Source organism: Suncus etruscus, chromosome 6 (genome assembly GCF_024139225.1).
Source record: "Suncus etruscus isolate mSunEtr1 chromosome 6, mSunEtr1.pri.cur, whole genome shotgun sequence".
NCBI classification, from domain to species: Eukaryota; Metazoa; Chordata; class Mammalia; order Eulipotyphla; family Soricidae; genus Suncus; species Suncus etruscus.
The window spans coordinates 49,728,213-49,751,464 of NC_064853.1; the positions used below are offsets into that span (position 1 = coordinate 49,728,213).

At 44.1% G+C, this 23,252-nt stretch overlaps 1 protein-coding gene across 1 annotated transcript in view; it reads left to right on the top strand.

Moving 5' to 3' along the window:
* The window catches only part of WASF2 (WASP family member 2), a 103,272-nt gene that overhangs the window by 45,897 nt on the left and 34,123 nt on the right, over positions 1-23,252 (top strand). The window contains exon 2 of the mRNA XM_049774805.1: positions 18,304-18,476. Coding sequence (XP_049630762.1) covers positions 18,347-18,476 — 130 coding nt within the window. The 5' untranslated portion in view covers positions 18,304-18,346. The remainder of the gene's footprint in view (positions 1-18,303; positions 18,477-23,252) is intronic.

Consider the following 23,252-nt stretch of genomic DNA (forward strand, 5'->3'; position numbering starts at 1 on the left):
GTTCGAATCCCGGCATCCCATATGGTCCCCCGTGCATGCCAGGAGCAATTTCTGAGCACGGAGCCAGGAAAAACCCCTGAGCACTGCCGGGTGTGACCCAAAAACCACAAAAAAAAAAAAAAAAAAAAATATAAGGATAAGGGGCCGGCGAGGTGGCGCTAGAGGTAAGGTGTCTGCCTTGCAAGTGCTAGCCAAGGAAAGATCACTACCTCGGTTCAATCCCCTGGAGTCCCATATGGTCCCCCAAGCCAGGAGCAACTTCTGAGCGCATAGCCAGGAGTAACCCCTGAGCGTCACCGGATGTGGCCCAAAAACAAACAAACAAACAAACAAAAAAAGATCTAAGAATGTTGATTTAGACAACTATGTAGTGCTGGGGATCTAACCAGGCTTATAGCACAAAAGCCTTTCACCTTAACCCCTGTACTCTCTAGCTAGCCTATAAAAAAAGTTTTCCCCCCTTTGGTCACACCTGGGGGTGTTTAGGGGTTAGTCCTGGCTCTGCGCTCAGAAATCACCCCTGGCAGGCTTGGGGAACCGTATGGGATGCTGGAATTTGAATCACTGTCCGTCTTGAATCAGCTGTGTGCAAGGCAAACACACCTACTGCTGTGCTATCTCTCCAACCCAGAAAAAGATATTTTTTTGATTCTTTATACATTTCTCCACATTTTTAGTGACACTGCCTGGTGTTGCTATGGTGGCTGGGGAGCACACTGGCAGTGCTCTGGTTTGGGGTCTCCTAGGATTATCTAGTGGTGCTGGCAAAGGTTATATATGTATAGTGATTGAATTCACCATGTTACACATGCATTGCATGTGCTTATCGCTTGAGCAACATTTTCAACCCTTTTCTACATTATAATATCTCTTGAATCATGTTTCTTACAGTAGGTGGCATCTTAGATCTGATGAAATACTGCTGAAGCTAGTGGAATTGTGACTTTTCCATAAATTCTTAGTGGTAGAATATGGGGCTGGAGAGATAGCATGGAGGTAAGGCGTTTGCCTTTCATGCAGAAGGTCGGTGGTTCAAATCCCGGCATCCCATATGGTCCCCGAGCCTGCCAGGTGCGATTTCTGAGCCGGGTGTGAACCAAAAATCAAAAAAAAAAAAAAAAAATTCTTAGTGGTAGAATTCAAGAGTTTGTTTATATTGCCCTTACCTGGGAACATTTACCCTTTTATTCTATATCTCTACCTTCTGCCCAGTTCAAATCTTTATTCCAGAAAGTCTGTTTACTTCTTTCTCATCTTTTCATTCTTTTTTGTCATCATTCACTATATTACTCATTGAACTTTGTTGTTACTTAACTGCTTTTTTTTTTTTTTTTTTTTTTTTTTTGGTTTTTGGGTCACACCCGGCAGCGCTTAGGGGGGTTACTCCTGGCTCTACACTCAGAAATCGCTTCTGGCAGACGGGGGACCATATGGGAAGCTGGAAACCACCATCCTTCTCCATGCAAGGCAAACACCCAATCTCCATGCTATATCTTCGGTCTCACTTACCTGCTTTTATCTGTCTCATCAATTACATTCTAAGTTTGTTTTTTTTTTTTTTGGGCCACACCCGGTGACGCTCAGGGGTTACTTCTGGCTATGCGCTCAGAAGTCGCTCCTGGCTTGGGGGACCATATGGGACACCGGGGGATCGAACCGCGGTCCGTCCTAGGCTAGCGCAGGTAAGGCAGGCACCTTACCTTTAGCGCCACCGCCCGGCCCCACATTCTAAGTTTTTGGGAGGAATTTCTTATTTTTTTGTGTCTACTATATGCTGACTGAGAAGGGTACTATGTAATTAGTAGTTAGCTGTTATCACAACTGAATTTACTGATACTGTTGTTTGATAGTCAAGAGAACTACACATAAAACATTTAGAAAGAATAGTGTCTGGTGCATTTTATATATATATATATATATTTGTTGTTGTTGTTGTTGTTGTTTGTTTCTGGTTTTGTGCCACACCTGGCAGTGCTCAGAGGTTACTCCTGGTTCTGCGCTCAGAAGTCGCTCTTGGTAGGCTCGGAGGACCATATGGGATGCTGGGAATGGAACCTGGGTCCGTCCAGGGTCGGCCGCATGCAAGGCAAACACCCTACTGCTGTGCTGTAGCTCCAGCCCCTGGTGCATTGTTTATACTAGAGAGATGTATGTATAAGCAGCACCTTCACCGCTACCATTTCCATTACTACTACTATAGACCCTACTGTTATTTTATTTATTTATTTATTCATTTATTTATTAAATTTTTGGTTTTTGGGTCACACCTGGTGGCACTCAGGAGGAGTTAATTCTGGTTCTGCACTCAGAAATCACTCCTGGCAGGCTCGGGGAACGATATGGTATGCCAGAATTTGAACCGCCATTTGGTTGCATGCAAGGCAAACACACTACCACTGTACTATCTCTCCAGCCCCTCCTACCATTATTTTAATTGCTGTCTTGCGCTAGGCACTGTGCTAATAAATGAGCACCTTACACTGCATTATTTCATTTTCCCCATAATAATTTTATAAACTAAGAATCATTAACTTAATTTAATAAATCAGGAAGCATATAGAGAGATTTGACTGCATGTTCCCAGAGATAAATTTCGACAATAGTGGACTGAAACCATACCTCGTTCTGTTAATGTTTGTTTTCTGTTTTTGTTTGGTTTTTCAGGCCACACCCATTTGATGCTCAGGGGTTACTCCTGGCTAAGCGCTCAGAAATTTCCTCTGGCTAGGGGGGATCATATAGGATGCTGGGGGATTGAACCCCGGTAGCAATCTTTCCTTGGCTAGCACTTGCAAGGCAGACACCTTACCTCTAGCGCCACCTCGCCAGCCCCTAATGTTCGTTTTCTTATTGTTCCAACCACAGTTTATTAAGTGTTGGAGACATAGGTAACTGCTTGGTAAACTGAGGGCAGACTGAAAATGATAGCTACTTTACTCTTACTACTGCTCAAGGACTTTCCCTTATAAATCTATGTTTTGAGTGGAAATAGACCTTGTGAGAGGAAGTAGATGTACAGCTGCCCTTTGCTGCTGATTCTTAGTGCTGGTGGCTTGCTTGGCCATTAGTGACAGATGAGTGTGTGACACTTTTTCAGAAATGAATTCTTGTTACAGCTGGCAGAAGAATAGTTGATTTGGAATTGCATGGCAGTTGGCTCCATAGTTCCACTCCCTGGTGTTCAGATGTAGTTGTGATTGCTAGGTTTCTCTTCACTTAAGTTGGTGTATTAACAGTCACATCCAGGATTGCTGCTTCTGCTTGTTCCATGACCACACGGTGTGTTTCTATATTGCCCTAGAGCTGTCAGCAAAACATTTTGCTGAATTTCCTTTTTTGTTGTTGCTCTGCAATCTTCTTTCCTGGGCCTTTCTCAGTTGTGTAAAGTCGGTTTCTTTTTCGGCCTTTCCATCCCAGAGAGGGAACAGCTACTGCAGAGAGATGCTTGAAATAAGAAGTGAGGCATCATGGAAATTTAAATGAATGGCTAGACAACTGGCAGAATGAAATGAGACTGACTCGGGGCCTGATGTGTGATTCAGCTCTGATTATCTTCCTCATTTTCTTTTTTTTTTTTTGGTTTTTGGGTCACACCCAGCAGTGCTCAGGGGTTACTCCTGGCTCTATGCTCAGAAATCACTCCTGGCAGGCTCAGGGGATCATATGGGATGCCAGGATTTGAACCATCGACCTTCTGCATAAGAGGCAAATGCTTTACCTCCATGCTATCTCTCCAGCCCCAATCTTCCTCATTTTCAAACCTGCTGCTGTACCTAATCCGCCAGTGGGTGCTCCAATGCCCACTATAGGGAGCTGAGCCTAGTTGGTACTATTGCAAGAATAAGATGGAGGGTAGGAAATGACAGTGTAGCCTGATTCCATCTCTGGATATCCATCTCTGGATAAGGTGGGATGAGGCACCCCTTCCATTAAAACCAACTGTCTATTCGCATAAGGTAGTATATGTAGAGGTTTACTTCCTCCAGGTTCTCAAGCTTGGCTACTGACGAATACAATTATATTTTTTATCTTCAGTTTTGGGACACCATTAACTAGAGATAACTTTCTTTCTTTCTTTTCTTTCTTTTTTTGTCTTTGGTTTTTGGGTCATACCCAGCAGTGCTCATGAGTTACTCCTGGCTACATGCTCAGAAATCGCTCCTGGGGCCCGGAGAGATAGCACAGCGGTGTTAGCCTTGCAAGCAGCCAATCCAAGACCAATGGTGGTTGTTTCGAATCCCAGTGTCCCATATGGTCCCCCGTGCCTGCCAGGAGCTATTTCTGAGCAGACAGCCAGGAGTAACTCCTGAGCAACGCCGGGTGTGGCCCGAAAACCAAAACAAACAAACAAACAAACAAACAAATAAATAAATAAATAAATAAAAATCGCTCCTGGCAGGTTTGGGGGAACCATATGGGATGCCAGGATTCGAACCAATGACCTTCTGCATGAAAGGCAAACGCCTTTACCTCCATGCTATCTCTCGGCCCCTGGAGATAACTTTCGTTATTGGCTGTGAATTAAAAAAAGGCAGCTCTTAGTGGCTGGAGCAATAGCTAGGCAGGTAGTGTTTGCCTTCATTTAACTAACCTGGATTTGATCCCTGACATCCTATATGGTCCCCCAGGCACTATCAGGAGGAATTCCTGTGTACAGGGCTAGGAGTAACCCCTCAGCACTGCCGGATATGGCCCACAAACAAACAAAAGGCAGCTCTCAAAAATAAAAAATACTTAGAACTTTGAAATTGTTGAAATGTTTTTGTAAATTTGTGAACTGAGCATTGAGACTTGACTATTGTCATTTGTTTGCTGATTTTGTGTATAGATGTTGGCACCTTACTCACAGTGATATCGCTCCCTACCCAGATTCCTTCATTTCTAAGTAAACACGTATACACACAAAATACATAATTTGTGGGACCAGAGTGATGGCACAGTGTTAGGGTGTTTGTTTTGCATGCTGCTGACCCAGGTGGACTGCAGTTCGATCCCCTGTTGTCTCATAGGATCTCCCAAGCCAGGAGCGATTTCTGAGCGCATAGCCAGGAGTGAACCTTGAGCGTCACCGCTGTGACTTAGAAATGAAAAACAAAAACCAAACAAAAATGGGGCCGTGGTTCGAGCTCTGGCATTCCTATGGTCCCCCAAGCCTGCCAGGAGCGATTTCTGAGTGTAGAGCCAGGAGTAACCCCTGAATGCTGCCTGGTGTGACCCAAAAAACAAACAAAACCCAAAAAATGTAATTGGGAATATTTCAGACTATTTCATTTTGATGACTTGAGTACAAAATTGGCATTATATCAGGAAAGTAAAACGAACTTTTTCATAAATGGCCTATGACTTAATAACATAGTATACTTTGTATAGTTTATGTGAGTCCATAACAGGAGACTGGGGCCAAGATATGTGAATAATATTTTATGTGAATAAATTTTATCTTTAAAAGATGAGGAATTTTTTTTTAAAGTACAGCAATAAGGGGTTGGAGTAGTGGCTTAGGACGTAAGGCATCTACTTTACTTGCGCTAGCCTAGGATGGTTCATGGTTTGATTCCCTTGTGTCCCATACGGTCCCCCAAGCCAGGGGCAATTTCTGAACGCATAACCAGGAGTAACCCCTGAGTGTCACCGGGTGTGGCCCCCTCCCCAAAAAAGTATAGCAGTAAAACATAAATACATATTTCTTCTATATGAGACCCTAAGTTTGATCTTGACATTAAAAACAAATAAAACTTTTCTTTGGTGCTCAGAATTCTTTGAAGAAAAATATGTTTTATATAGCATTTCTCTAGCAACTTTTTTTAAATGTAGCTCACAGCTGAACTAGAAGGATGAATTGAAATTTTTTCCCAATTGCTAGTCTTCATTAGACTAAGAAATGAAATCCAGGTTTCCACCTCTCAGTTTAAATTTATTTTCTTTTGGACAACCAGATGGATCCTACTAAAGAAAGCCTAATTTTGGCCATTTAAGAGTCAGTTTCCTGTGGAATAGTTGATACTAGAAGAAATCAATTTGAAGGTAAAAGTGATTCCTCAATTTTAACTTTAAGAGCAAACTCAGGATTAGAGCCTAAAGAATAATAAAGATAAGAACAAAAGGTAGTACTACTCCTCAGAGATCGTAGAAAGTTATGGAATTACTAGATGTGAATGGTTTTTGAGAAAGGTACCATGTTCTTAAGAAATAAGATACTAGAATGTAGATCTTTTTCTATGTCTCCCCAACCAAATCAGGACACGATAACTTAGATTTATTGAATGTTGATTCATAGCTGATATCATTGTTTGTTTGTTTTTTTGGCCACACCTGGTGGCACTCAGGGTTTACTCCTGGCTCTGTGATCAGAAGTCACACCTGTCAGGCTCGGGGGACCAGATAGGATGCTGGGATTCGAACTGGAGTCCGTCTGGGTCAGCCGCATGCAAGGCAAGCGCCCTACCGCTGTGCTATTGCTCCAGCCCCTGATAATCATTCTTTTATGAAACTAGAAATTTCTTCTGGTTTTAGCTCACAAGAGCTTCTTTCTCTTGGTTCTCTAATTAGATACTGTGTCTAACCTAGACGATTCATTTCTGTCTTGGTAGCTCTTTTATGTATTGCTCTAGTGACCTTAGCTGATTTGTCAGCAGCTCCTTCCTTTCATAGAGACTCTGGCTATATTTGTAGGTTCAGTCCCATCCTGTATTTCAACAGGAAGTGGGTGGGTGCTTAAGTGCAGTGAGGCATTCCTCCTGTGGTTGCTGGATGGCAGTGAAGACTGCTATCTGCCACAGTAATTCATGCTTCTTTAAACATTTTAGTAGATAGACTTAGGTTATGGTAAACCTGTGTGTTGTCTATCATTTTTAAGTTAAACGATGATTTGACCTTTCAGTTGGAATTTTTAGACCCCTCTGAAATGCATATTCTTTTTGTTTTGTTTTTGGGCTATGTCCAAAAAGGAAGCAGGGCTTCCTTCTAGCTCTGCTCTTATTATTACTTCTGGCAGTGCTTGGGGAACCATATGGGATGCCAGGGATTGAACCCGGGTCAGCTGTGCAAAGCGAACGCCCTACCTGCTGTACTACAAACTTGGATTGGCTACATGCAAGGGAACACCTTTCCCACTGTACTTGATCTTTCTCCACTGTCATGAAATGTGTATTCTTTAACATTTTTCTTTTTAAAAAGAGGATGCTAGCGAGCAAACTAAAGTTCTTTTCATAAACCTCCCCCATCAAAGTGCTTTGAATTGTAGAACATGGGAAATGCTGAAGTGAAAGCAGAAGTCCTAATTGCCACATATACAACATCCCCTGCTATTGCTAATCAGCATTTTGGAGATATATTTCAAAGAGGAACTGCCTTAGAAGCATATTACATGAGGCCAGCGTGGTGGCGCTAGAGGTAAGGTGCCTTGCCAGCGCTAGCCTAGGACGGACCGCGGTTCGATCCCCCCGGTGTCCCATATGGTCCCCCAAGCCAGGAGCAATTTCTGAGCGCATAGCCAGGAGTAACCCCTGAGCATTACCGGGTGTGGCCCAAAAAAAAAAAAAAAGAAGCATATTACATATTCAGGGACCAGAGAGATAGCACAGTAGGTGAAAGTTGCCTTGCATGTGGCTGACCTGGGGTTAAAGGTTAAAGGAGTGGTCCTTGAGGATAAAACCTGGGAAAGCTCTTAGCAGTGTAGGGTAGGTGTGTGTGTGTGTGTGTGTGTGTGTGTGTGTGTGTGTGTGTGTGTGTGTGTGTTTGTGTGTGTGTGTGTGTGTGTGTAGAGAGCTGTTGTGATAGTTGTTGGGTAGGGGTGTGTGTGTGTGTGTGTGTGTGTGTGTGTGTGTGTGTAGAGAGAGCTGTTGTGATAGTTGTTGCTATAACTTAGACATACTTGCTTATATCCAGATGTGATCATAGAAATATCTGTATGTGGAGCCTTGGCTCTAGAAGAAGCGTTGCTTGTTTATTCATAATAAATACCCAGTGTTAAACTCATTGTCAGAATGAAAAGTCATCTGTCTTTTCTCCTGGTAAGACAGGAATTGAGAGAGTGGGTTACAGATGAGGCATTTTCTCTTTAGGCTGCTTCTTTTCATTATGTTCTTCTACCCTTCTAATACCCATCTTTCTTCTTTTGTTGTTGTTGCTGTTGTTGATTTTTTTTGTTTTCTTTGATTTTTATTTTTTTAAATTTTTTTTGGTCATACCCAGTGGCACTCCTTGCTCTGTGCTCAGAAATCACCCCTGGGAGGTACAGGGGACCATATGGGATGCTGGGATTCGAACCACTGTCCGTCCTTGTTGGTCAGTCGTGTGCAAGGCAAATGCTCTACTGCTGTACTATAGCTCTGGCCCCTCATCTTTTTTTGTTTGTTTGTTTGGGCCACACCCGGCGGTGGCGCTCAGGGTTACTCCTGGCTCTGAGCTCAGAAATTGCTCCTGGCTGGGGGACCATATAGGATGCCAGGAATCAAACATGCGTTCATCCTGAGTCAGCCGGGCATGCAAGACAAAGGCCCTGCTGCTCTGCTCCTACTTCAGCCCGCCATCTTTCATCTTGACCCACTCCTGCCCCTAGGCTTTTGAGATCATCATTGAGAATTTATAGTGTGGATGTCAGAGTTTTTTGACTTCACTCTGACCAAATGTAATATATACCTTTTTTTTTTTTTTTTTTTTTTTTTGGTTTTTGGGTCACACCTGGCAGTGCTCAGGGTTACTCCTGGCTCTATACTCAGGAATTGTTCCTGGCAATCTTGGGAGACCATATGGGATGATGGAATTTGAACCACCATCCTTCTGCATGCAAGGCAATTACCCTACCTCCATGCTATCTCTCCGGCTTCTATAACTATTTCTTGATAATTGTAATATACAAGTGTCTAGATTTTTTTTTTTTTTTTTTTTGGTTTTTGGGCCACACCCGGCGGTGCTCAGGGGTTACTCCTGGCTGTCTGCTCAGAAATAGCTCCTGGCAGGCACGGGGGACCATATGGGACACCGGGATTTGAACCAACCACCTTAGGTCCTGGATCGGCTGCTTGCAAGGCAAACACCGCTGTGCTATCTCTCTGGGCCCAAATGTCTAGAATTTTATTTCCAGTTTATAGTTTCCAGTTCAAACCACGAAGCCTATCATGACACTGACAATTTAGACTGGTCCATATATATGTATATATGTAAAACAACAGGCCCAGAAGGTATACTTAAAGGTTGTTTATGGGGTTTTTTGTTTGTTTGCTTTTGGGCCACAATCAGCATGCTCAGTGGTTACTCCTGGCTCTGTGCTCAGAAATGGCTCCTGGCAGGCTCAGGGGACAATATGGGATGCCAGGGATTGAACCTGGGTTTGTCCTGGGTTGGCTGCATGCAAGGCAAATGCTTTACCACTGTGGTATCTCTGAAGCCCCAAAAGTACTTTTTTTTTTTCAAGGGAGGTGGTGAATGGGTGGGGGGTTAGTACTGGTTGACCACTTGTAAGGCATGCACCCTACTCAGCTGTACTATCAGGCTTCACAGAATATTTTTTTTGTATTTTCAGACTCATTAACTGAAAGTAGCCAAGGGTAAATATAGGGGTTGATGCTGAGTCTCTGGAAGTGGGCCAAAGCCAGTGTTTCCTTGGCTTCTTTAGGTAGCCAATTCCCAACCAACCAAGGTATAAAACTTAATTCCAGGTCTCCTTTGTTTGGTTTTAATTTTTTTTTTGTTTTTGGGTCACACCCAGCAGAAATAGCTCCTGGCAGGCACAGGTGACCATATGGGACACCAGGATTCGAACCAACCACCTTTGGTCCTGGATCGGCTGCTTGCAAGGCAAACACCGCTGTACTATCTCTCCGGGCCCTAATTTTTTTTTTTTTTAAAGCCAAACTCAGCATGCTCAGAAGTTACTCATGGTGGTACCTGTACTTGGTGGCCATATGGGTTGCTGGGGCTCAAACCCAATTCAACCTTACTGCCCAGAATCAAACCCAGCTTGATCTTAACACTGCATTCTCTCTCCAGCCCTCAGGCTTCTCCCGCCCTCCCCTGTCTGAATCAAACTGAGAGTCTCAAACAGAAGGCAAGTGCCCAATTGCTGAGCCACATTCCTAACCCTTACATATCTTTTGAACCTATACAATCCATAGACTAGTATATAGGATCAGCATAGACTATCAGTGCCAGGATGGAATTTATGCTTTGAGTTGGCAGCTGACCTTGTGCTCAGAATGCAAATTGATGTTAGCCAAGTGATGAGGTTACTGTAGTTTAACTAGAAACAAATTCAAGAATTTCAGAACAGCGGGGCTGGAGAGATAGCACAGCGGTAAGGCTTTTGCCTTGCATACAGCCGATCCAGGATGGATGGTGGTTCGAATTTCGGCATCCCATATGGCCCCCTGTGCCTGCCAGGAGCAATTTCTGAGCACAGAGCCAGGAGTAACCCCTGAGAGCCGCTGGGTATGACACAAAAATCACTCTCTCTCTCTCTCTCTCTCTCTCTCTCTCTCTCTCTCTCTCTCTCTCTCTCTCTCTCACACACACACACACACACACACACACACACAAGTGGATAGGGCACTTGCCTTACATGTGGCTGATCCCCAGCATCCCATATGCCCCCTTGCCTGCCCGGAGGGATTCCTAAATTCAAAGCCAGGAGTAACCCCTAAGCACTGCTAGGTGTAACCTCCCAAAAACAAAAACAAAAACAAAAAATAAAGGATTTTAGAGCATAAGGTGCCAGCTAGTTCAGTCTCTATTTTGTAAATGAGGGAAACGGAAGTTTAGGATAAAAATATAGGCACAGACAGGGCCGGAGCAATGGTGCAGTGGTAAGGCATTTGCCTTGCATGTGGCTGACCCAAGATGGACTTTAGTTCAATCTCTGGCATCCCATATGGTCCCTCAACCCTGCCAGGAGCAATTTCTGAGTGCATAGCCAGGAGTAGCCCCTGAGCATCACCAAGTATGGCTCAAAAACCAAAAAAAAAAAAAAAAAAAAGAATATAGGCACAGGGGGCCAGAGAGATAGCACAGTAGGCCGACGCAGGAAGGACCTGGGTTTGATTCCCTACATCCCATATGGTCCCCCTAGCCTGCCAGGAACAATTTCTGTGTGCAGAGCCAGAAGTAACCCCTGAGTGCTGCTGGACCAAAAATCAAAAACCGAGGGGCCGGGCGGTGGTGCTGGAGGTAAGGTGCCTGCCTTGCCTGCGCTAGCCTAGGACGGACCGCGGTTCGATCCCCCGGCGTCCCATATGGTCTCCCAAGAAGCCAGGAGCAACTTCTGAGTGCATAGCCAGGAGTAACCCCTGAGCGTCACAGGGTGTGGCCCAAAAACCACAAAAAAAAAAAAAATCAAAAACCGAAAAAAAAAAACAATAATAAAATAAAATAAAAGAATATAGGCACAGGGATGTGCCTCAATAGGGAAGCATGAACCTTGAGATCTTGGTTTGGTTTCTGGCACCAGCAAAAACAAATATATACCTACAAATTAACAGTAAGAATTATACCTTTTTTTCTGTAGCATTTGTCCAATAAATAAAAACCTGTCAGGGTCAGAGAGATATCATGGAGGTAGGGCATTTGCTTTGCATGCAGAAGGATGGTGGTTTGAATCCCATCATCCCATACGGTCGGTCCCCCAAGCCTGCCAGGAGCAATTTCTGAGAGAGTAGAGCCAGGAGTGACCCCTGAGCGCTGCTGGGTGTGACTCAAAACACAGGAGAAAAAAAACCCTGCTAATTTCACCATTATATAAACTAGGAATCCTTACTCCTCTATAGCATGTTGGATAACTGGTCCATCCAGGGTATGGTACTCAGGAAATGCAATCTTTACAGAGAACCTTTTCTGGTTTGTTTTGTTTTGGTTTTTGTTTTGTTTGGTTTTTTGGTTTTGGGTACACAGGGGTTACACCTTGCTTAGAAATCATTCCTGGCTCAGAGGACCATATGGGATGCCAGGGATTGAACCCAGGTTCCTCCTGGGTGGGTCGCATGCAAGGCAAATGCCCTACTGCTGTGCTACCACTCCGTCCCCTATAGATAACCTTTTCTTTTTTTTTTTTTTTTGGTTTTTGGGTCACACCCGGCAGTGCTCAGGGGTTATTCCTGGCTGCAGGCTCAGAAATTGCTCCTGGCAGGCACGGGGGACCATATGGGACGCCGGGATTCGAACCGATGACCTCCTGCATGAAAGGCAAACGCTTTACCTCCATGCTATCTCTCCGGCCCCTAGATAACCTTTTCTAATCCTTTCTACTAGACAGCTCTATTTAAATGGATCACTACGTTGAAATTTAATACCTCTAGTATGTAGGATCCCACAAAGACTTTCTCACACCCCCAAATTAGCAAATGCTGGGCCCAGAGAGATAGGATGGAGGTAGGGTATTTGCCTTGCATGCAGAAGGATGGTGGTTTGAATTCCAGCATCCCATATGGTCCCCCGAGCCTGCCAGGAGCGATTTCTGATCATAAAGCCAGGAATAACCCCTGAGCACTGCCGGGTGTGACCCAAATAATAAAAACAAACAAAAATTAGCAAATGCTTATAGAGCATATAACTCCTTAATCAAAGGAAAGTATAATTTGGGGATAAGGATTGACTCAAGTGGTGGAACATATGTGTTGTGTATGTGAAGTTACAGGCTTTTTGGTCCCCAGCACCACTAGGTATGATTGTGAAGTTTCCCAACTGGTCCATCCAGCTTTCCCCTGCTTCTACACAACTTCTTAGCTTCTGTTAGAATGATTGTCTGAAATGCAAATTTAACCATGTTAGTTCCTGAATTCACTGGTTCCTCAGCACCGAGTACACCATGCATTTTCCACTCAATGATTGCTGTTGCTAGCTAGAGGACTTAGTCTTTTTCATTCGGATTTTCATAAGAGAATTAAATCCTAATGTCATTAGACATCCATTACACACGATGTATTTTCACCAGTACATCTGAAATGGTAATAGTTATGTAGTCTTTCTTTAGGGGGGTAATTATATAGTCTTTTGGAGGGCCCACACCTATAGTGCTCAGGGCTTACTCCTGGCTCTGCGCTTAGACATCAGTCTCAGTAGTGCTCAGGGAACCATGTAGGGTGCCAAGGACCATACTGACTCTCCTGCCTAAAAGCGTGTTTTTGTTTTTTTGCCACATACCAGTCGTGCTCAGGAATCACTTTTGGCGGTGCTCTGAAGACCATATGGAATGCTGGGGATCAAATTAGGTTTTGCTGCATACAAGGCAAATGTCCTACCTGCTATACTGTCACTCCACCCCCGTAAATTTTTTATGTTTACTTTGGGGAGCCTCCCCAGCAATGCTTAGGTAGCCCAGGGACTGTGTTCAGCATATACAGCCAAGAAGTGTGGGCATGATGGGTCAGTGCTTAGGCCTGGCCATGCAATGTTACTTTGGCCCAGTGTTCTGGAACCCACCTTGCTATGCCTACTGCTGTTTATAAGGGAGGGCAAGTAAGGTTGGGGACTGAGTATGGAGCCTTGTGTGAAAGGCATGCACTTCTTATGGTCCTTTGAACTATCTTCTCAGCCCCTAAAGTGTGTTTGGGGTGTTTTTGGTGGTGGTGGTGGTGAGTGACAGTTTGAACCACACTTGGCAGTGCCCAAGGGCTATATCAACTCTGTTCAGTTGTTGCTCCTAGAATTGCTCAGAGGATCATGGAATTATACCAGGGACTGACCTGAACCACTAGCATGCAAAGTATGCATATCAGCCCACTGAGCTAACTCTGACCCTCCCTAGAATATTTTTAAATGTTTATGATAATCTAGCAGGTAGAATGCTTGTCAACCTAGGTTCAATTCCCCAAGTATTGTTAGGAATGATCCTTGAGTTCAGAGCCAGGAGTAAGCTCTGTGCACTGCTGGGTGGGGACTCACCCCTACAAAGTGCCTTTTCTTTTGAACCAGAGATATAGTACCGGGGCCAAGATACTTGCCTTGCACGTTGTCAACCTGAGTTTGATCCCTGACATTCCATATAATCCCCCTGAACACAGGAATAGTAAATAGTACAGCAGGTAGGGTGTATGTCTTGAATGTGATTGTTTGGGTTTGATCCCTGCACTCCAAATGATCCCCCATGTCTACCAGGATCGAATTCTGAGCAGAGTCAGAAGTATGCCTTGAGGGCCCGGAGAGATAGCATAGCTGCTTTTGCCTTGCAAGCAGCCGATCCAGGATCTAAGGTGGTGGGTTCGAGTCCCGGTGTCCCATATGGTCCCCCATGCCTGCCAGGAGCTATTTCTGAGCAGACAGCCAGGAGTAACCCCTGAGCACCGCCGGGTGTGACCCAAAAACCAAAAAAAAAAAAAAAAAAAGTACGCCCTGAGCACTGCTGGGTGTGGCCCCCCCCCAGAAAATTTCCAATCAAATCAATTATACAAGAAGATTTGCCAGAGATTTCTAGAACTACAAATAATTATCTTTTTTTTAGCTCTAAAGTAGTAGAGGTTTTTGCTTGTTTTTGTATTTGTTTTGTGGCAACACCCTGCAGTACTCAGAGCTCGCACCTGGCTTGTGCTCCAGGATCATTCCTATGATGCTGGGGATGAATCTCAGATCAGCTGCAAATCAGACAAGCTTCGTATCTTCTGTACTATCTCTTGCTATAAAGTAGTCATTTTATAGATTTTATATTATCTGATTTTGCTAAGAAAATTACCAAGATCACATCATTAGTAAGGTGTCACAGTCGGGGTTTTAACCCAAGTATGTCCCACTCTACAACCTGAAAGCTGTTGACAGAGTCAAGTACCTGGGGATTCCTTTGCCCCTTTTTAAGTTTATGTCCATCAGAACGTCTGTGAGAGTGTGTGTGTGTGGTTCTGTTCGTCCCTTGCACTTACTTAACCTTCGGAGCCACACCTGGTTCTTAGGAATTGCTGCTGGCTCTGCTTAAGAATCAGTCCTTGTGATGCATAGGGGACCATATATATAGTGCCTTACATTGAACTGGGTCGACCCTGTACAAGGCAAAGATCTTAACCACTGTACTATCTCTTTGCCTCAGAACCATAAGGTTTTACTTTTTCTTTTTTAAGTTACTGTTGTCATTCAGATCATGCCTAACTCCATACTTATTATGCAAAATACATTTAACCTTGATTATCCAAAAGGAAAATAAGCAGTGAGGCAGGTAATACTATATAATAGAATCTTGTCTCTCTTAGGTGATATTAAAACAAAGTAGTATATGACTCTTATTTTTATTAGCAGATGTACTTTTCTCATTATTTTGTCTTGATGGATATTGACACATTGTTATTTCTTTTATTTTTTGCTTTTTTTTTTTTTTACTACACCCTGTGGTGCTCAGGGGTTGTTGTTATTCCTGGTTCTGCACTCATGGATCACTTCTGGTGGAGGGATACCATATGGGATGTAGGGGATCAAATCTGCTTTGGCCGGGTAGAAGGCAAGTACCCTATCTGTTGTATAATTTGCTTCGGCCCCTGGTATTTCTTTTCCTTCCTTTCTTTCTTGGGTGACATCCAAGGTGCAAGGGCTTACTTCTGGCTCTGCACTCAAGGATAATTCCTGGTGGTACTCAGGCAACCAGATGGGGTGCTGGGATGGAACCCAGGTCTCCTGTATGATCCTCAAGGCAGTGCCCTAACCACTTTACTATATCGCTGAAGTCCCAACAAATTGTTACTTCTTTAATATTCTGTAGCTTGTCTTGGGAGCTAGCTCATTTGAAAATAGAAAATCATTTTACATTTTTACTTTTGCAAACTTGGTTCCAGGGTGCTAGAGCAGCAGGTAGGGCATTTGCCTTGCATGGGCCAACCCAGGTTAGATCCTGGCATTCCATATAGTCTCTTGAACCTACCAGGAAAGATTTCTGAGCCAGATGATTTCAGGAGTAACCCTTAAGCGCTGCTGGGTGTGGCTCCCCCCCCCCAAAGAAAGTAATGTTACTTTAAAAAATAGAAAAGAGGGCCAGAGAGATAGCATGGAGGTAGGGTGTTTGCCTTGCATGCAGAAGAACGGTGGTTTGAATTCCAGCATCCCATATGGTCCTCCACGCCTTCCAGGAGCGATTTCTGAGCGTAGAGCCAGGAGTAACCCCTTAGTGCTGTCGGGTGTGATCCCCCCCCCAAAAAAAAACCCCAAAAAACAAAAACAAAAAATAGAAAAGAAAAGAAAAAAGAAAACTTGGTTTCAGGTAAAAGCTCCATCCAGGTTACATGATATCATGATATTGTCTTCATTTGTGGCTCTTGCTTAAGGCTCTTGGAGAAGCCATAAATGCTAAAATACAGAGATAGTAAAAGCTAATCCACCTGTTCAATCTGACATTTATCTATCTTCCTGGAATTCAGTTTCCATTTAGCTATTCAGATAATCCCTGGAACTCCCTGTCAGTAGCCATGTTCAGCAGAATTTCAAGGTAGTCTTGCTTCTTTGCCCCTTCTGCAGAGTTTGGACAAGAATTGGAATAATTGCTGTGAAGGGAAGCATATTCCTTTGTTCTCAGTCATTTCTGGCTGCACCTCTGAATTTCTGGTTCTTCAAAAATAACTCAAAATATGGGAATCTGAGGTATTCAGAGTGTATGGACAGTGTATGGTGCCCCACAAGGTTTTTATTTATCTAGCCTTTTTTATTGTAGTACTCTTTTCACCCTGTGTTACTAAAGATTGAGTCTTTGTACCTGATAACCTTCACATTATTGGACTGGGAGGTATAGGGTTCAGAATAGAAAACTTGTTGAGTCAAAGGGGAATTTAGCCAAGAAATGGAATGAAAATCATTTCCTTAGACAGTAGACAAATAATTCAGGAAACACCTCTGCACCCCAAAGATAGGCACAGCTGCCACACAACAACTATTAAAGGGAGGTTCGAAGTTATGAGCAAACAGCTGATTCTTTGGTTCTTGGGCTGTTGCTGTTGGTGACAGGAAATCTTGTTCCCCAAGCTGCTGGCTTCCTGTTTTATTTTTACTCTTCACAGATCAGAATGTCCATAACAAGGAGCAGTCTGTTCCAAAGGGTTCTATTCCCCCTTTGAGTCTGAAGGTCTCTTTTTTCTTTTGGTCAGACAATATGTTGGTTCAATTTTGGATTTGTGATGTTTAATTTGATTTAAAAATTTTGTATTCACAATCAACTTTTTTGGTGATGAGCTGGTGTTTTAAGATATACTGTAAGTATGCCTCAGTTTTGCTTTATTTAAGAGAAATTCGCAATATTGGGGACTTGGCTATATTACCTTTCAGCCGGGGATGTTCCTGCAAAACAAATTTGCCATTTTCCCCTACCACAAAAAGCATTTGGCTGGCTTAGAGTTCTTTAGTGTCACAAGATACAGAAGCAGGACCAGCATAGTGAGCCTTGGCTGTATGTAGTCTTAACCATTCAGTTGAGACTGAAAACTCCTATCCTTGTGAAGCTAGGAATTTGGTCATTTAGTTTTAAAACAATAGCTCAGCGTGAATCTGAAGTGCTGGGGGATTTCCTAGGGAAAGGGGTTCACTCAGCTGACAGGATGAGAAACAGCAACTGGAAGGTTTCCGGATCTGCTCCAGACACTTCCTGCTGTCTCAAGAGCCTTTTGGCCCAGGTGTGTTGAACCTGATTGGGAGAGAGAAAGGAAGCTATTGGATGGAGGAGATTGGGCCAGGGAATCTTAGTTCACAGTTTTCTCTGCATTTTGTTTACCATATTAATATGTAAGTTTTTTTTTCTTGGTAATCTTTCATTCTGTCAATTTACAAAGTAAACTTTAGCTGTGTTAATAGATAATGGCAGTTAGAATTAGTTGTACATTGACAGCCAGGGAAAAACTAGAAAAGTTACGTCTTGATAGAGATTAATGGAATCACGATTGGCAACTTAATTTTGTTGTGGTGATGATCAGATGACAGACTGGTCTTTTTTGATCCTTAAAATTGATTATCTGGAACCCAATACTTCCTGGTATACACAAAGCAAGGATTGATCTGAACCATCGAGGCAACTGAATGGGCAGTTTTTAATAATGCCCCCATGCCTCTGGAGACTTGTAGCTTACAGGATGGTTGTTATATTTGAAGGTTTTTTTTTTTTGTTTCCCCCCCCCCCCCAGTTTTTTAGGCTGCTTAGTTATATCAATATGCAGTCAGCCCTTCCAAATTTCTAAATTTATCATCAAACCTAATAGCAAACCTTAAAATGGAGGTAGGGGGGACTTAAAAAAAAAGAAGAGGGAAGATTTTTAAAAGCTGTTTCAGATGAGAGCAAGACAAAAGAAAAAAAGATTCGCACAGCCCTAGTGTGCCTGGAATTTGTGGTTGAGTAATACTTTCCTGTTATTTCTCTTTTAGGTTGTTTTTCATCATTCAGAACATTGCCTGAAGCAGGTCCACCATGCCGTTAGTAACGAGGAACATCGAGCCAAGGCACCTGTGCCGTCAGACGTTGCCTAGAGTTCCAAGCGATCTGGAATGCGTGACCAACATCACCCTGGCAAATGTCATCCGACAGCTGGGCAGCCTGAGTGAGTGCCGCAGAGAGCCTGTGCTTTGCCCTCAGGGGTCGTTGGTGCTCTTTATTTAGTTTCCTTCTCCACCGTGTTCCTATTTCTCCCCCATCTGCCTTCCCTAGGTAATGCGAAAAACACCCCTCTCCCCAAAGAGAGGCTCCTTTTTCATATAGATTCTTCTCAGCCCTTTCTTTATCTACCAGAACCTTCCAGGTTCCCTCCCCTTCCCCCTCCACCTGCTTCAAAAGAAATCTGTGGGAAGGGTGGCAGGAAGGGCTGCAGCACAAACTGCAGATGGAATGACAGAGCAGAATTCTCTGTGTGTAAAGTGGGAGGTTCACAGAGCAGTATCTTGGGTTGGGGAATGTGCCTGTAATTGCACTAGCTGTTCGATGTAGCCTGACTTTGTTGAAGCCTCAAATGTGCCAATAGTCTTTATCTCTCCGACACCCCCACCCCCTCCACCCCACACACACCTTTTCTTTCCAAAGAGAAGTAAAGCAAACATGCACTCAGATTCTGGCTGACTTGTCTACCCTGGTACACATTTAATTGTGCTGCAAGCCCCCAGGTCCAAGTTCAGGGTACAAATTACTTCTGCAGTCTCTGGGGTATTAAGAGTTTTGCAAGCTGTGTGAACACACAGTGACACAATGTAGCTGGAGCCATTCTTCTTTAGGAGGAAGAAGGGGGTCAGCCCAGTCTGTTTAGGAGCTGAGGGAAGCCAGCTCAACTGTAATATTGTGGGGGTGTGTGTGGGGGTTTGCTCTGTGTGTGTGTGTGTGTGTGTGTGTGTGTGTGTGTGTGTGTGTGTTTAATTGACAAAAATGAATGAGAGCTGCCTTGGGTGGGGTACACGCATGTGGATTTCATTTTGAATCTAGCTGACTTTGTTTGCTTGTAGCCAAAGTATAAGAAAGGCAGGTGCTTGGATAGGCTTTGTATTTGTCTAGTGCCACTCAAGCTCCTTTAAGAACCTCCGTCAAAATGCCATTTTAGTGATGTTCCTTAGCAAAGGCATCTTGGTGTGAATTATTTCAGACATTTACCCCTCCTATCGCATCACTGCCCTTAGTGAAAGCAGTGGAATATCAAGAAAGCCTGCATTCCCCCAGATAGTAATAGGCTCTGCCTTTAAAATTGGGGCCTGAGGAAACAGAGCTCTGTGACCAGATGATGTATGGGGTCTGAGATTCCTAAGCCTTTACCTAGCTCAGAGGCCATCTCACTTGATCCAGGGCTTAGAGAATCCTGGATGGGGTGTCAGGAAGAAATGAAACCCTGCCAGTGCCTGTCTTACACAAAGGAACATTGACAGCAGCACAACTGACAAGGTAGCACATGAAGGCTGCAGAGAGCCTCACTGTTTCTTAAAAGCATCATTTCTGCTTCTCTCACCCTGAGAAGGCCAAATAGGTGGAAGTCAATCACACACTGGTTCCTTCTCTGTAGGACAAAGGACATCTAGCTAATGATGCTTCTTATTCTCACTCAGCAGGAGTTATGCTCTCTCTCAGGTGTTTTTCCAGGGTAGTGTTGATGGATGCCATTGCTCACTCCCCCACTTGTGTTCAGGCCACTCCTATCTTCAGGAAGCTGATCTGCAGGCCGAGGTCAGCTTATGCCTACGGAAACAAGATTTCCTCACATTGTGGAGTCTTTATTCATCAAATAAACATGTATTGAAATGTAGTTTATGTGCCAAATGCTGCAGGGATATAATGATAATAAGAGATGGTCTCTGCCTTCCAGGAGCTCATAATCTACCATAAGATTAAGAAATAAATAATTCTTTTTTCGGGGGGGGGGGGGAGTTCCCGCACCTGGCTGTGCCTATTTTCCTTTTTGTTATTTTTCTTTTTTTGGGGGGGGGGGGTTATACTCAGCAGCGCTCAGGGGTTACTCCTGGCTCTGCGCTCAGAAATCGCTCCATATGGGATGCCAGGATTTGAACCACTGAATGTTCTGGATCAGCTGCGTGCAAGGGAAACACTATCGCTGTGCTATCTGTCCGGCCCCTCCTTTTTCTTTCTTTTTTTTTTTCTTGCTTCAGTTTTGGTTCTTATTCCAGCAATGGTGGGAGTGGGGAGGCAAGAGGAGTGCTGCTTCTTGCATGGTGCATAAATGCTCTGCCAATGTTGGGGTACCATGTAGTGCTGGTGAATGATCTGGGGCTCTAGCCTGCAAAGCTTGCATTCTAGCCCTTTGAGCTATTTCCCTCACCCTTCACATAATTTGTTTTTTTTTTTTTGTTTGTTTGTTTTTTTGGTTTTTTTGGGCCACAACCGGCGGTGCTCAGGGGTTACTCCTGGCTGTCTGCTCAGAAATAGCTCCTGGCAGGCACGGGGACCATCTGGGACACCGGGATTCGAAACAACCACCTTTGGTCCTGGATTGGCTGCTTGCAAGGCAAACACCGCTGTGCTATCTCTCCGGGCCCTAATTTGTTCTTTTAATTGAGACACACCCCAGCAGTGCTCAGAGGTTACTTACCCTTAGCTTGGTGCTGAGAGGATGGAGGGTCACTTTTTGTTTCTGGACCACAGTGGCAAGTTCTAGGACTTAGTCCTGGCTCTGTGCCCCAGGAGTCACTCCTCATGGGATTTAAGGGACCATATGTAGTGCCAGGGACCAAAGCAGGATCAATTACATGCAAGAAAAGTAGCCTATCTTCTATACTCTCTTAGGATTGACTCTTCATAATGCTTGAGAGGGGGGCATGCAGTGCTAAGGATTAAAGTTGGGCCTTCCTCTTTGCATAGCAACCATCCCTTGAACTATCTCTCTGGCCCTCTCGCTGTGTGTGTCCATACCTGGCAGTGCTCAGGGATTACTCTTGGTTCTGTCTGCACTTAGAAATCACTCCTGATAGGCTTGGGGGGACTATATGGGATGCCAGGGATCAAACCTAGGTTGACTACTGCATACAAGGCAAACTCCCTACCCACTGTGCTATTGCTTTGGCCCCTGTTGATCCAGCTTCATCTCTGACTTTTTTTTTTTTTTTTTTGGTTTTTGGGTCACACCCTGCAGTGCTCAGGGGTTACTCCTGGCTTCATGCTCAGAAATGGCTCCTGGCAGGCTCATGGGACCATATGGGATGCCGGGATTCGAACCACAGTCCTGCGTCTAAGGCAAATGCCTTCCTTACCACTGTACTATCTCTTTGGCCCCACCTTTGGCATTTTTTAAAATAGGATTTTGTACCTGGAAAGATGATGCCTTTTCTTTGGATCAGGTTCAATTCCTGACATCATATAGTTTCCCTGAGCACTGCCAAGAGGGACTCCTAAACTGCCTCCTTAAACCCCAGCACTTCTCAGGTATGGCTTCCAAGCCAACAAAGTAATTTACTGGATCTTAATATAGATTCTCATTTAATCCTCTCAGTAACTTTGTAAGGATAGTGATAGTATTCATTTCTATTTGTTTGTTTATTTGTTTTGTTTTTTGGCCACACCCAGTGACATTCAGGGGTTACTCCTGACTATGCACTCAGAAATTGCTCCTGCTTGAGAGACCATATGGGACGCTGGGGGATCCAACCGTGGTCCGTCCTACATTAGCACATGCAAAGCAAATGCCCTATCGCTTGTACCACTGCTCTGGCCCTGGGAGTATTCTTTTTGTTTGTCTTGGGGCCACACCTATCAGTGCTCAGGGGTGCTCAGAAGTCACTCCTTTTTTTTTTTTTTTTTTTTTTTAGTTTTTGGGTCACACTCGGCGGTGCTCAGGGGTTACTCCTGGCTGTTTGCTCAGAAATAGCTCCTGGCAGGCACGGGGGACCATATGGGACACCGGGATTCGAACCAACCACCTTAGGTTCTGGATCAGCTGCTTGCAAGCCAAACACCACTGTGCTATCTCTCAGGGCCCCAGAAGTCACTCCTGACAGGCTTGGGGGACTATATGGGATACTGGGAATTGAACCTGGGTCTGTCCTGGGTCAGCCACGTGCAAGGTAAACTCCTTGTCACTGTGCTATCTCTCCGGCCCCAAAATAAGTAGTAGTATTTCTAATGGTGAGATGAAGAAATGAAGGCTCATAATAGTAAGGTAAGTTACCTACAAAGATAGCCAGTGAGAGGCAAAGTCAATATTTAAATCCAGATTTCCTAAGAATTTCTCATTTCTGGGGCTGGAGAGATAGCATGGAGGTAAAGCGTTTGCCTTTCATGCAAGAGGTCATCGGTTCGAATCCCAGCATCCCATATGGTCCCCTGTGCCTGCCAGGAGCAATTTCTGAGCATGGAGCCAGGAGTAACCCCTGAGCACTGCCGGGTGTGACCCAAAAACCACAAAAAAAAAAAAAAAAAAAAAAGAATTTCTCATTTCTGTTCCTGGTGTCTCTGCCACCACTGTCCTGGTTCAGATCTTTGTTGACAAGTACCTAAACTATTTCCCTAGCTTGTCTCTGGTTTTCCTTTCTTTGTTCAATCTATTAAGTCTATAAACCTAAGTATCTTTTTAATTTATTTTTTGGTAATAATTTTATTAGGGCTATGTTTAGGGTGAGGGTTGAATTTCAGGGTTCAGAACCTAAAAACCTTACATATTCTTTTTTTTGTTTTGTTTTTTTGGGTCACACCCAGCAGTGCTCAGGGGTTATTCATGGCTCTATGCTCAGAAATTGCTCCTGGCAGGCTGGAGAGATAGCACAGCGGTAGGACGTTTTTGCCTTGCAAGCTGCTGACCCAGGACTGACGTTGGTTCAAATTCTGGTATCCCATATGGTCCCCCGTGCCTGCTTGGGGGACCATATGTGATGCTGGGATTCGAACCACCGTCTTT